Source organism: Diabrotica undecimpunctata, chromosome 9 (genome assembly GCF_040954645.1).
Source record: "Diabrotica undecimpunctata isolate CICGRU chromosome 9, icDiaUnde3, whole genome shotgun sequence".
NCBI lineage: Eukaryota > Metazoa > Arthropoda > Insecta > Coleoptera > Chrysomelidae > Diabrotica > Diabrotica undecimpunctata.
In genome coordinates this window covers 83905357-83921073 of record NC_092811.1, presented here as the reverse complement: position 1 = coordinate 83921073, position 15717 = coordinate 83905357, and the positions used below count along the sequence as shown (strand labels likewise).

Here is a 15717-nt window from a genome sequence, read left to right as displayed (position 1 = left end):
CAGCAAATAATTATTAGTGATTATACATGAGAACTTTTCATAATTGTAAATAACATATACCAGGTGACTAAAAACTATATAGAAATACATAGATACTTTAATTATCTTACATGTGAGTAGGTAGGTACATTACACCTCCTTTTGTAAGAATGAAAATAATTGTAAAATGAATTTTCATTTAAATGGTATAAAACATTTGTATACATTATTATTTTATTTTAACACATTTAAATAGTTTCTTTTAGTCTCGATAGTCTTTCACTTCGTCTTATCGGTGTAGTCTCTGTGAAACTAGTCTCTTCACACTTTTTGGATTCACTATAATTATTGTCTTTATTATGTTTACAATCTATACTTAAATCTGTCTCATGTACATGTTTTCGTTTACTTTGACATATATTTAGTGTTAAACAATTTGTAATTTGTTGACAACTATGTGACGGATTTCTACGAAATCGTCGGTAAAAATATTTAATTATCCTGTATAAAATATAAAGTAACATACATTTTATCAAAAATAAGATTGCATAAGTGAAATAAGAACTATTTTTTATTGTGTCTGAAAAATTAATATTTGTTTCTGAGGTCATTTTCTCTAAATTATCTAGTTTATGGCTTGCTAAATTTAATGCATCTCGATCGAGATTATTTAATTGTAAGGGAACAAGGTGTAATTTGGATTCATTATTTATCTTAATATCATCACAACAGACTTCTGGAAGGGATAAATCTGGAATGATAGACTGAAAATTACTTTCTTTTGGATTTGAGACAGATATCAAAATAGTTGATCCGGTGTAAGTTTTGCAATTATTCGAAGTAGAAAAAATACCTGTGTTTGAAAGAACAATAGATATTGGCGTACTAGTCTGACAGCTTAAAGTTAAATCTGTTGGTTTGGGTAAAACATATATCCAAGAATTTGGTTTGTTTAATTTATGCCAAATTTCATATTCTGTTTGAATTATACGAGTATCGCAACTAGATGGTATGTTTGTTATTGAAGTTAACAATTCAGTTTCACAAATTGGATTAGTGTGTGTAAATCGGAAAGTATCAGGATTTTTGCAAATAAGTTTTTCTTCATCTAATGAATAACAGTCTTCTAATGTATCAATAGTAACATAAATGTTTCTATTTTCTGAAAGAACAAGATATTTGACAGATGGAAGAATAAAGGTAAGTCTCTTTAATGTTGGATGAATTATAGGAAGAGATATTAGTTTAAAAAGAGAATAAGGAGTATTACTAACCAAAGGTATACTAACCGTAATTAAAATCTTGTTATCAAAATATATATATTTAAGTAAAATGATATCGAAATATTTATGAGCATAATCGATAGTCAATGGAAATGGATAAGTCGATGTACTAGGTAAATGCGTTACCGTTTTAGATAATTCTTGAATTAGTTGCTCAGGTGTTATAACAGAAGGATGAAGGTTATTATTTCTTGCAAATAGAATAACGTTTATTAAAGTAGAATATTCTTGTTGTAATTCTGTTATAAAGAAAGTTAGTAAGGTAAAATGTTCTTCAATTTTTTGTTTTAAATCTAAATTAAAATATTTATTATTCATTTTATCTGTGTAATTGGTAATTGATTCAAAATTTTTATCAAAAATCACTTTGTTTCGGTCTAGATTTGTAATAGAGTTATTAAAATTTGCAATCGTGGCTTTTACTACATGAATTTGTTGTTTTAGTAAATCAAGAAGATGATTTTCGTTACTTTCAGCTTTGTTAATAGCATTATTGAAATTTTCAGCATCATCACTGTCTAAGGTACCGAATAAGGTCCTGAAAACAGATCCAATTGCATTAAATAGAGCGCGTTTTGGTCTAAAATGTTCATGCAGAATTATGTTTTTTAAAGTTTGTTCATCTTGAAAGAGTCTAGGTATGATTTGTCCTAAGAGTTTTAGTGAAGTATCGCATAATCGTAATTCAATAAGAACTGGTTTGTTTTGACACAGTCTTAATGTTTTTTGATAGGTGAGATCTACAAAATTTAATTTGTCTGTAAAAGGTTGTAAAGGAATATGACTTAATATGTTCCAATGAGTTTCAATAAATTGAACATTTTTTATGTGTTCGTAATAGATTCCAGGTGATTTGTTGATAGGAGTATTGGTATATTTCTTGTGAATTTGTTCACTATTTGTCAGCCATATTATTGCATACCTGAAACAAAAGCATGTTTCAATCTATTCATGTGAACTTTTATTGGTTTTTTATTTACTAAAATTGTGCAATTGACAGGAGAATTTATCTCTAGAATTTTATAAGGTCCATTATAATTTTGTGTAAGTTTTTTGGTTTGACCCTTCTTTGTTTGCTCATTTTGGAGATATACTAATTGTCCTTCTAAGAAAACGGTGTCATTAATCTTTTGGTCATAATATTTTTTACTGACTACTTTAGATTCTAATAGATTCGTTTTTGCTAACTCATGAGATTTTCTAAGCTTAAGTGTTAAATTATCTAAATAATCTTCATATGTATATTTGAGTTCTACTGGTCGTATTATACTGCTAGGTAGATTAGGTGTATATCCAAATATTAGTTCATATGGTGTGAATTTGGTTGAAGTATGATTAGTTGTATTATATGAAAACATAGCAAAATCTAGCCATTCGTCCCAATCGGATTGATCAGCTTTAATATAATGTTTAAGGTAGTCTGCTAAAGTAGCGTGACTCCTTTCTAATGCAGCATTTGATTCTGGATGATAAGCAGTACAATTTATATGTCTGATTTTAAAAAGCTTGGCGATTTGAGAAAATAATTTGGAAGTAAAATCTCGGCCTTGATCAGTAACTATTATATCGGGTTTTCCAAACTTGCAAATAAATCCACGAACCAGATTTTCAGCGATAGTCTTGGTTTCATGATTCGGAATTGCATAAGCTTGAGAAAATTTTGTTAAGTCATCTTGTAATGTTAATATGAACTTATTACCTGACTCGGTTAAAGGTAAAGGACCTACTATATCTAAAAATATTTTTTCTAATGGATTTGAGCTTGTTGTTGTTATCTCCATGGGCTTTACGAATTTTTTTCTAACGAGTTTATTTTTCTGACAAGATTCACAGGTTTTTATAAAGTTTTTAATATCATTTTTCATATTATTCCATTTGAAATGTTTTTTTATACGATTGTATGTCCGATGAAAACCAGAGTGTCCAGCCGTAGGACTAGTGTGATTCTCTTGTAATATTGTAGTTATTTCCTCAGGTTCAGGATTTGTTAGTATATCATGATAAATGATAATAGATATATCAGTTTTTCTAAAAATAAATCTAATCATAGATCTAATTTTTCCCCAACTTAATTTATCGTAGCTAAAAGTTATTCTGGGTAGGCAAATTTTTAATATTTTATCGTTTAATAACCAGTCTCTTAATTTTATTAGGGAATTAAATATATCTTCATAAGAGGTATTGTCCCAATAATTATTTTTTATAAATATGTAATAAAAGTTTTTATTTTGATCAGAAATATATATAATGTCATTTAGTCTTGGATTTTTGGCTTTCAATTTTTCTATATGACTGAATTGTTTATTTATTTGTTTCTGAACGATCTCATTAAAATTTAAATCTACGGAAACAAACAATGCTAAATTTTGTGAAAATGATGTAATCTTTTCATTTGTTTCTTTTATATTATCATTTGTTATTAATATAGTTTCGGATTTAGATAAGAACTGTGAATAAGTGTCATTATTTTCTTTACTCATTTTGTTTATTTGTAAGGTGATTGTTGCCGGGTTTTTGTTTTCTTCGCAAATATTTGTTTCAGATATGGTTAAAGGAGGACGACTTAAACAATCAGCATTTTGATTTAATTTACCTGGTTTATAAATAATTTCATAGCTATATTCTTCTAATGCTAATCTCCACCTAACGAGTCTTGATCCGGGATCTTTTACATTAAATAGCCATGTGAGTGGTTTATGATCCGTATAAATGAAAAATTTATTTCCGTACAAATATGGTCTAAAGTGTTTAACACTCCATACAATTGCAAGTAATTCTTTTTCTGTTGTGCTATAGTTTGATTCCGCTTTGTTCAAGGTACGACTAGCATAAGCAATAGGTAAATCATCTGGTACTTTACCTTGAGAAAGTATGGACCCTATTGCATAATTACTAGCATCCGTTGTTAAGACAAAGGGTTTGGTAAAATCTGGATACTGAAGTATTGGTTCTGAACAAAGTATTGATTTCAGGTTCTCAAATGACTGTTGTTGAATGCTTGTCCAATTAAATTCAACATTTTTCCTCAGCAGTTTTGTTAAAGGTTGTGTTAAAGCACTGAAATTTTTTATAAAGCGTCTATAATAACCAGTGAGACCCAAAAAGCTCTTAATATCTTTTTGTGTTCTGGGTATAGGAAAATCTGTAACAGCACATACCTTTTTTTCGTCCGGTTTGACACCAAATTCAGTTATTAAATGTCCTAAATACATTACTTCGCGACGAAAAAATTCGCACTTATCTGGTTGTATTTTTAAGTTGAATGTAGACAATTTTTCGAATACTTCTTTTAATCTTTTATTATGATTTTCTAATGTATCGGCATGAATGACTATATCGTCGAGATAGACAAAACATCTGTAATTTTGTATTCCTGAGAGGACAGTATTCATTAGCCTTTGAAAAATACTGGGAGCATTTTTTAATCCAAATGGCATTCGTGAATATTGATAATGTCCAGACGGAGTTGAGAAAGCAGTCTTTGGAGAATCCTCAGGATCCATTTTGATCTGGTGAAATCCTGATGTTAAATCTATTGTTGAAAAATATTTTGAATGACCCAATTGGTCTAATATATCGACTATATTCGGAAGTGGAAATGAATCTCCTATAGTAATATCATTTAGTCGTCGATAGTCTATAACAATTCGCCATTTCTTCTTTGCTGAAGCATCGGCCTTTTTTGGCACAACCCAAAGGGGCGAATTCCATGGCGAAGTTGATTCTTCGATAATACCTTGATCTAGCATACCTTTTATTTGAGTTTCGACTTCATGTTTGTGTACTTCAGGATACCTGTATGATTTAGTGCTAATAGGTACATTAGAATTTAAAGGAATTTTGCAAGTTATGGCATTTGTACTGGTAAGTTGATCTCCTTCCAGATAAAAGATATGATTGTACTCCTTGCAAATAGAAATTAAAGATGATTTTTCTTCACTATTTAAATGATCTGTTCTCAAGGCATTTTTTAATTTAGCAATTCTGTTAGAATTCGTATTATCTTTATAAGAAGACATTTTTCGTATATTTGCATTGTTTTGTAAATTTGGAATTTTTTCTATTGCTACTTGAATATCGTTTAATTCAACATCCGTTTCAGTAGTGTTTACGATTGAGGTTAAAAAGAAATCATTTTTTACTTTAACAACACTAGGACATAAAAATACACCTTTAAAGATTTCGCGTTCGGGACATAATCCTTCGCTTAATTCATTATTTATTACTTTAATTTGAACAATTGTTTCAGTTCTTGCGGATAGAATAGTTTTATTACTTCTTGAGTTAGAATTAGAGTTTTGATTTAGTATAAGATCGTCTGAACAGGATTTTTCTTCTGAACAGGATTTTGATTTATGATTTCGTGAAGAGTTACAAGTTTTATTTGTGCATATCTCAGTGGATTTTACACATTTTGGACTTGAATTTTCTTTGGATTTAGAGTTAGATTTAGATTGAATTGGATTGGATAGTAGTTCTTCACTACTTAAGGTTATTTGGATATCATTGGTTTCTAAATAAGAATGATCCTCTATGGATTTAGCATCATAAGGAAATATTTCATCGATATTAGAACTTGTCTCGATATTTTGATCTCTCAGAAATTCGTCATTGTCATTGTTTAATGGAGATTTTATATATTCGATTGAAATAGAACAATTTTTAAAGTTTAATTTATTTTCTTTATAATCAATTTGGCATTTATTTATTTCAAAAAAATCGCTACCTAATATACCGTCGAAATGAAGAGGAAAATCGTCTTCTACGACATAGAAAACATGAGTTTGGACAAAATCTTTTATCTTGAAATTTACGTTACAACTACATATAGTTTTATTTGGATTTAAGACATTTTTATCAATGCCTCGTAGAGTAATAGACTTAGAATAAATTTTTGGAATGTTTAGTATTTTTGAATATTTAATTAAAGAAATATCTGCGCCTGTATCGATTAGAAACTTGCAAGAGGATGGATTAGAATTATTTACTAAGGGTAAATCTACATAGGAAGTGACTGAGAAGTTGATGGTTGTGATACGGCCTGAACTGAACGAACTCCTCGAGAATCGACCGTTGGTTGTCGAGGATTCTGGAAGTTTAAAGAATTTGTTGGATTTTTGTTTTTATTGTTAAATTCGCGTTTTCTACATTCTTCTATAACGTGACCTGGTTTTTTGCAGTATCTGCAAAAACGTTGGGAAGTGTTGGTATTTTCTTTTCTTAAGTTTGGAGGAAAATCAGAATTGGAATTTGAATTTGAAGGTTTATAATTTTGATTTTGAGAATTTGACCTTTGAAGATTTGAATTAGGATATTTTGGGTTTTGAAAACTAGAATTTTGAAGATGTCTAACATTTCTATCTGAATTGTTTTTATATCGACAGTTATTTGAGGAATGGTTATTTCGTTTGCAAATATTACAGAATGGTCTGAAAATTTCTTGTCTTGATAACTGTTCTTGTTCTTCGGCAATTGCTATAGCAACAGCTCTTTCTAAGGAATCTGGATTTCGGGCTTTGATTAAAATAGAGAGGTCTTTGTTTAATCCTCTAATAAAGACATTTAGTGCTTGAGTTTTTAAGAGTTTAGTACATGCATTTCTTGCATCTGGAGATAAGTCTGGATCAAGTGTATTTATTAATTTTATATAGCAATTTTCAACTTTATTTGCAAATGACATTACATTTTCACTGGGCATCTGACGTAAGGAATGTAATTCCAATTGCCACTGACCTTCAGTTCGGCGTTCAGAATAAGCATCTAATAAGAAGTCTTTTAAATCTTTCCATTCGTCAAATGTTCTGTTTCTAGTTATGGCCCTAGCTTTATCGGTTAATTTAGTTTCTATAATGGCTAATAAGATGGGTTTGGATTGCGGATTTACTAAATTGTATGCTTTATCACAATTGTCTATGAATTCGTATAATTTTGATTTTGTACCATCAAATCGAATGAGAAGTTTTTCAGCTATTTCAATTGATACTGACATTTTATTTGAATTAGAAGTAGAAGAATTTGAAAGAGAATTTGAGTCGGGAGAAGGTATTTGTTCGTCAAATAAGTTACTTATATCAGGATATAAAGTAGACATACGTTTACAAGATTTTTAAAATATGAGACAGAATTTAAGATAGAATGTACTTACAAGTAGAATATTGTTGTTGGTCGCATAGTCTATTATTCCACGGGTTCACCTCTACTTCCGATGGAACTACAATTGGGTTATGACTGGAACTGGATTTCGAACTGGATGTACTGGACCCCAATGTAATTAGTTGTAGTGGCGATTTTTCCACACTGACAGTTTTTTTTTTGAATGATTCCTCGAAGGAAACAAGTCAATTCAAAAATTCCTCAGCTCTCCTTCTATCAGCAATCAGAGGAACTCTGCTACTAATATCCCACGTTCTGACACCAAATTTTGTTATGGAATACTATGCGTTTATTTCTTCTCCGGACTAACTCTTTGTTTTGGAATTAAACAGAATATATTGACATGTATAAATTTATTATATTAGAGGATGAAAATTACACTCTGCTTGTTATTTCTTAAAACTATGAATATATAAGTTCTGTTATCTACAATTATTTAACGATGTTTCTGGATGGATTTGAGTACAAGAGATTGGACTCAAATATTAATATTAAAATAGCAAATACGGATAGCTTATCGAACAAAGAAATAAGAGAAATAAATTATTATTATTCCATAGATACGAAGTATTAGGTGAATAAACTAGCGAAACTTATTTATTCTAAATAGGAAAATATTTATGAAGAGTATTGATTCTGATTTCTAACAGCAAATAATTATTAGTGATTATACATGAGAACTTTTCATAATTGTAAATAACATATACCAGGTGACTAAAAACTATATAGAAATACATAGATACTTTAATTATCTTACATGTGAGTAGGTAGGTACATTACAATTTAATAAAATTTTAAAACATCGAGGGCATTTCTTTATATTAACAAGCTCGTCTAAAATTCACTTATAAAGCCGTGTATGCGTCTCAATTATGGCAAACCATCCCCTTTTATCTTAAGTACTGAGGCACAGTATATTGCTTAAAAAGAATTCTTTTTAAGCAATATACTGTGACTGAGGCAGGTCTGTTTTAAACGGTAAACGGAGTCTTAGCATAGCGACCGAGACTAACACATGTGTATGAAAAAAGGGCGTTGGTACTTAACTTAAAGTAGCTAGCGCCTGTCAATCAACATAAAATTTGCGATAAGGTGTGGCCTTGGCGCAAATAAGAGTATACGAACGAATATTTAAATGTAAATAGCAAAAAACAAAGTGTAGTGGGATAATTAATAATACAAATAAGTGTACTTGTGATAAGTGTAAGATAAATAAAAGTGAAATTCTTGTACAAATAAACGATTACAGTACGGAAAAGTGACAAACAAGAGCTGAGTAGTCAAAGAAGATTTAGCCAGGGAAAATAGAGGTAAGTACCTTAAAAACGAATTTAAATGTATTTGATAATCTTCCAAGTAAAGATGATTATCATGAATTGATTGATCTCGCAAATTTTAACAATGGAAAGTTCGCCAGTGTTGTTATTAAATCAAAAGAAGATGACTTTATAGTACCTTTCAAATCAAAAAAGGGCAAATGAAACAAACAATCATCGACACAGAAACGGAAGACGAAAAAATAACAAACGAAAAGAAAGGAAAAAGGCCAGCAAAAGGCAAAGGTCAAATGAAAGCAATGAGGAAAAAGAAAACTATAAGACAATTATGGACAAAAAATTAAAAGCAAAAGAAAAGGAAATTCTCAAGCTAAAAGAGACCATAAATAAGCTAAATAAGAAAGTCTGCAAATTGCAAAACTCGATAACCAATTCCAGTAACAATATCATAAAACAAATCGATAAAAGATTTGACAAGTTAAAAGCACCAAATAAAGAATCAAAAAAGAAGTCTATGGGAGCAATCCTAAAGGCTACGAAAAAAGAAAAAGAAATAGGAAAAAAATACCAAATACTTATCAGGTTCACAGAATTCTACACACCAGAATACTAACACTACAACTAAACACTATGGAAGCAACAGACAGCATTGGATAATATTGAAGAATAGCAATCCATTCAAAAAAGATGCAAGCAATCATATTCAAAAAGAAATGAGAAACCCCAGAGGAACAGCTGTTAGTGCAAGATAATCGAATCAAATGGAAAAGAGAAGCGAAATACCTAGGAGTCACTATTGACCCAGGCTTAACCTTCACGCAACACGTGGACACAACCATCCAAAAAACAGCAATAGCCAGAGCTGCAATAAGAGGACTCATAGGTAGAAAAAGCAAACTGCGCATAAAGACGAAAATGAGACTGATAAACAGCATCATACTTCCAATAATTACATAAATATGCATCTCTCGCATGGAGACACATAAGCAATTCAAATAAAAAGAAAATATAAGCAGCCCACAATAACATCCTCAGAGAAGCGGCAAATGTACCCAGATAGGTCGCTAAATGTTTTCTGTTTAGAGAACTGCAACAAGTAAGGATGATAGATAAAATGGCAGAAAAAGCCAGAATTAGGTTTGCAGAATTAAAGAATCATCCAAGCCTGATCCTGCGATAGATAATAAGATATAATAGATAATTCGTAGCTCTACCAACAGAAGAAGCCCCAGCACGCAGCACAGGAAATTTTATTAATTGATGTTTATTTTCACGACCTTCTAAAAATAATAATAAAAATAAATAAATAAAGGCTTTGGCCACAAAAAAAATCAAAAAATACTAACAAAAAGGCGACAGCCATCCAAAAAATACCGAGTCGCCGAACTGGACGCTGATACGTCACTAGAGAAAGCAGGAAAACAGCGAGTCACGCTAGCCTGCATTTATCGAGTTAGAATATCGTGTTCGTGTACCCAGGACTTCCACACAAAAAGAATTTGGCTGATAGTTGTGCCCTTATCGCGCATCAGAGTGCTATAGGGAGGAAAGGGATAGCCTGGAGCATTGTAGCGTGGTGAAGTGACTCCTGTTTTTAAATCGAGTTAGTACACCTCGCTCCAATTAATTGTTACACCCAAACGTAATTCTTAGGGGTGAACAAGTGAACATGTCTCACAGGCTGGATTCACTTAAATTGCTTGCTTGTCTGTTTTAAAAGTATCATATTACGTGATTGCAAGCATCTAACAAATATCACATAAAATTTTACGAGGGTAAATACAGGGTAAAAATTATATATTATGAACGTATTTCTTTATATTTAGGTAATGTAAGAAATTATAATCGCGATATTTATTGAGTTTTTAACTTTAAAAAATAACTTACGCATGTATTTCTAGTTGCAGGTAAATTAAATTTCTTTCTAATAAAACTCGTGTTGTTTTTCTAGGTTATAGTTCTCGGTTTAATAAATTTAGTTTGCTTAATATTTATTAAAAATCCATATTGTTTTGTTTGATCAACTATCTTGTTTATCAGTCTGTGCTAATCACGATATTTTCTTCCAAAATATCAGTATCATCCATATAACTAATATTGTTAATTGGTGTTCCATTGACCTTAATCAGCAGTTCCTCCCTCAAGAGTCCTTAAAATTTCTTCAGAGTATCCATTGAAGAGAAGTGGTGGTGTTACGCAGCACTGTCTCACTCCTCTTTTAATTTAGATTTTTTCTGATATTTTCATTAATGCATACTATTGTTCCTTGTTTATATTATATATTTTTTATGATCCGAAGGTCATTGTAATATGTTTTACTTTCAAGACTTCCATAAGCTGTTTGTGACGAACTTTATTAAACACCTCTAGTTGCCAAGCTCGATATGTGCTCTATTTTTCTTTTTTCGTTTTTAAACAGCTTTTCAATGTAATCTTCCCAGCATGTTAGTTCTTTCTGTCTCAATTACGATATTCTCATTTTTGTCTAAAAGTGACCCTGTCATTTCTTTACCTTTTTTATATAGGTTGAACAATATTATTCGGTTTCTCTATATTTCCCCTTAAGGTATATTTGTTTTATTTTTTTGATTTTGTTTCTTATCTCATTGTCATTGCTAATATATATTTGATAGTATCTTCGATATTGGCTTGTCTACGCTGTTCCATCATATTCAATATCTCGTCGTTCATTCACTTTATATCTTGCAGACTCTTTCAATATCTGTTTGCATAGAGAAAGAAGACAGCTTTTCATTATCTTCCGTTGTTAATATTGATGTCCTCGGTATTAGTGTCCGATTTATCAAAACTCTCAGACCCCTCTTCCCCCTTTCATTATGCTGCTTGGTTATTTTCAAGGCATCATCGTAGGTATCAATAGGAAAAATTAATGCTTCGACAATGCTAAGTTTTGTGTTTTGTTATTATTAGTATTTTGTCATATTTTGGTTAGATATATAGTTATATATACTAAAACAATTTTTAATTAAAGGTGATACAGGTATCTTATAGTTGTCTAACAAAATAAAGTAAAATTTCATTCTTATTAGCTTTGTCCGACTATAGCACAGATATTTAGGAAATATTTCTTTTTAATATCACATCATACAGGCACTGCAAATATATCTCATTATAATGGTATTCTTAAACTGTTATCGTAGTGTCAAGTTAAAAATAATGTTTGTATGATTGTAATGACAATTTTATTTTTAACAAACGTTTGACGTTTCATATGCAACACACAATACACAAATATATAATCTACGTAAACACACAACACAAACACAACATACAATACAAATTACACAAACAAATAATACAAAATAACACAGGAAAAAGTCAGAATTTGATATTCTGAGTGTAAAAACACCACTTTCAGATAACCAAAAGCAGGCTAGTCTACAAGATCGACGCCAAGTCAACCACAAATGTTAAAAAATTATAACCTATTAACCACTTGATGGTTATATATTTTCGCAAAATTGTTAAATGATTTTTTTTGAAAACGATTTGCGCAGTGGTAATTTAAACGTCAAACGTGAGGTATAAATGTAATTTTCATTACAGTCAATTGTGGCTTATAAAAATTATGGATTATGCATTATATAAATATAATATTTAACCATATTTTCTGTGATCTCCAGCAATCTCCCCTTATGAATACGTTGCCTAGTTATCTCAATTACAGCACTTAAAACATGATATACATCTTATCTTCAATTCACCTAAGTGAATTGTTAAACACTTTGTTTCCACTCAATAAAACAAGTGTCATTAAACTCAGCATCAGCTACCGCTTACCTGTGCTACACATGTTCCAATCCAGATAGTATAAAAGATGGGATTGGTGAAAATACCTTCGAAAATATTTCTTTGTCCATGAATCTTTCTAGCGTTGAATTCGTTGAAGAGCGTCATCATAACGAAAGTGTTGAAGATAACGGTAAAATGTTGGGTTGGCGGATGACCGATTGCCACTCCTCTTCCAGATTCAATATCCAAAATTGTATCACCTAAACATAACAAAGCTAACGTAAATTTCTTCTCTTCGTTGAGGAAAATAAGATTACCTACCTAAAAAAAGTAAAGTAAATATAACTACTAATTGATATACGGCTTGTCCTAAAATGTTCTTCATCATAGTTCTGGAAATTAAGGGTTTTGTTCTACCATAAGGCTTTCTGAGAAGTAAATCTTCAGTAGGCACTTCAGTAGCCAAAGCTAAGGAAGCTAATGTATCCATAATTAAATTCACCCATAACATTTGTACAGCCTAAAAATACGAAATAATTATAACTCAATAATGCTTTATATTTTAAGCTACAAGTACATTAAAATCAACAATACCTTTAAAGGACTGTCCTGAACAGCGCAAGCACCAGTAAAAGCAACGATAACAGCAACTGTATTGACAGTAAGCTGGAACTGTAAAAATTTAGCTATACTGTCATAAACATTTCTACCCCACATAACAGCCCTGACGATACTAGTGAAGTTGTCGTCAGTCAAAATAATATCAGAAGCTTCTTTTGCGACATCTGTACCAGCAATACCCTAAAACAAAAACGACGTTAGGGATGTCAGATAAATAAATAATTGCTTCCACCTTCATGAGATGCTTTTATGCTTAATAAGAAGAATATATATTAAAGGATCAAATAACTTATCTAATATGCAACTCCTAATGTTAACCTTAATTCCACAATAGTCGAATGCAATAATGGGAATGACTGGAAGGTATATAATATACCCAATAAATTAAAAGTAGGCACGATACAGGGTCAAACGTCAACGGTGGAAAACTGATATCGAAGAGCTCACACATGAATGCATAGCCATGAGGAAAAGATAACAAGGGCAATAGGCAGAGCAAGGATAAACCCTGTTGTCGCAGAGTAAATTCAGCAAAACGAAATAGAATACCACGCACGGAAGAGAGACTTGACAAAAATATTCGTACAGAAAAAATATTACTGGAGGGAACTGTGTGACAAGCTGGATGAGGGCATTTCTGGTCAGGGAAACAGGATTGCAATAAAAAATTTCCATACGAAATGCCACTTCTCAAAAAGCTTAAGATAACACGGGAGCTATTTTCTTCCGGCGTGGAGTATGGAGAAACGAGGGAGCTCTAGGATGAACTAGTCGTGGCATTTTAATGCTCTCAAGACGCGTAGGTCCCTCGGACTACACCGGATGCCGACCGGAGTAGTTAAGTGTAATGCAGGCATTGCTTAGAGAAGGAGTGTCCTAGCTATTTAATGAATGTGGTGGCGAAATATCTGTCGGAGAGAAGGATCACGATTGAGAACGGCACGCTCGCTGTTGTAACTGCTGGAGTTTCACAGGGATCGGTCATGGTCTCGACGGTATGAAACCTGACATATGAACTGTGCTGGTAGTAGCGCGGTAAGAGCCGGATCTTCAATTTCGGGTAAGGCATACAAACAACGTCGTGAACGACTAGATGGCAGATCATGGACTGGAACAAGCAGCAGAAAAGACCGAAGCCATAATTCTGAAGGATAAATGAAAAAGACAAGGGATAGAACTCTAATGTGCATGGGCACGACTGATATCAAAGAAAAATGCGTCAAATACCTGGAAATGACGCTACACTAATAGGGGGTTCAGGGGAGCATATACGGACGGTAGCCCGGAAGGCAGCGAAAAGTGCAGCTGCGCTGGGTAGGATGATACCGAACACTACGGGACCCAAATTCGAAAGGAGGGCCCTACACGGTGTTGTGCAGTCAGTCGTGCTTTACGCGGCACCAGAAGTGGGGTAGTAGAGATACATAGCTACAAGAAGATTATAGCACGAGTGGACCGAACGAGTTTGTTGCGAGTAGCATGCGCCTACAGGACTGTTTCTGCGACTGACTTGTGGACTATTACGGGTTGTGTTCCTCTGCATGAATTAGCAGTAGAAAGGAGACATATCTATAAAAGAAAAGAGCATTTAACTAGAGCCTTAAAAAAAGAAGAAAGATAAGGCAATGAACTGAAAGATGGCAGAAAGAGTAAAATAACACAAAAGATGTTGCCAAGTGGATTAAGATGCCGATCCCAAGCCTAAGGGAACGAGTGGGCTGTGATCACAGGCGATTGGATTACTTGAGTAACTGACGTGAGCACTTACAGGACACTGGTGTTTTAGAGCCTATCTTCATAGATTCAAAAAGGTAGATACAGATAAATACTTATACTGCAAATACTCTGACACTATTACTTACACAATTCTGGAGTGTAATAGATCGACAGTGGCGAGAAGAAGAATACATAGAGAAATAGGTATAAAACCTATGTCTATGAGAGAGACGATCGCAAAAATGACGGGAAGTAAGAAGAGATGGAATAGTGTAGACAATTCCATCCGTACAGACATAAGAAGAAAGAAGAAAAAGAGAAACAGCAGTCGGATCAACGACAGAGATAGGATAAGATCTATATAAGAGAAGGGAGTGCTCCGAACGTGTCATCAGCCTTACATCGGCCATCCTGCTTTCGGAGTACGAGAGAGTGAGAGAGAAAGTAAAAAGTAGGAGAGGGTAGTTTTAGTTGGATAACAAGAAGATATCCATTTGCAGGACCTCCTTCTAGGGAAAAATGCACTCAGATGCACTCATCTACCCTGAGTCCAACACATGCCAGCCATCTCTAGGAATGGGTCAACCTGGTATAGTATTTAGAAAATTTTCATCCTCAGAAGAAAAAGAAAAAAAAAGCTTTGTAACATATTTTCACACACAACAAAGGCTACTTATGAAAATTTGTTATACCCTAGAAACTTTATATTTTTTTTCGAAATTAGTAATTAGAAATAGGGTTTAAATTTGTATGATGCTGTCAGAGATACCAAACATGTTCAGATATTAAAGTCCCACTGAACCACCTAAAGCCGCTCCAATAGTTTACTACACAGCTTTTATGTAATCTCCAAAGGCCTTGCATGCCTACTTTCGGAGGTCTTTCAAGAACTAATATCAAAGTCTTAATACTTAGTGAGCCTTATTGATTATTTG

The 15717-nt window shown here is 32.3% G+C and overlaps 1 protein-coding gene across 3 annotated transcripts in view; it reads right to left on the bottom strand.

Moving 5' to 3' along the window:
• LOC140450206 (plasma membrane calcium-transporting ATPase 3-like) overlaps positions 1 to 15717 on the bottom strand; it is a 122283-nt gene that overhangs the window by 42768 nt on the left and 63798 nt on the right. For 2 of the 3 annotated variants that reach the window (XM_072543680.1, XM_072543681.1), the window contains exons 9-11: positions 13040 to 13246; positions 12767 to 12965; positions 12494 to 12705 (exon numbers count right to left, since the gene is read on the bottom strand). In XM_072543680.1, the coding sequence (XP_072399781.1) occupies positions 12494 to 12705; positions 12767 to 12965; positions 13040 to 13246 (618 nt within the window). The remainder of the gene's footprint in view (positions 1 to 12493; positions 12706 to 12766; positions 12966 to 13039; positions 13247 to 15717) is intronic. The other variant, XM_072543682.1, reaches the window with a different exon arrangement.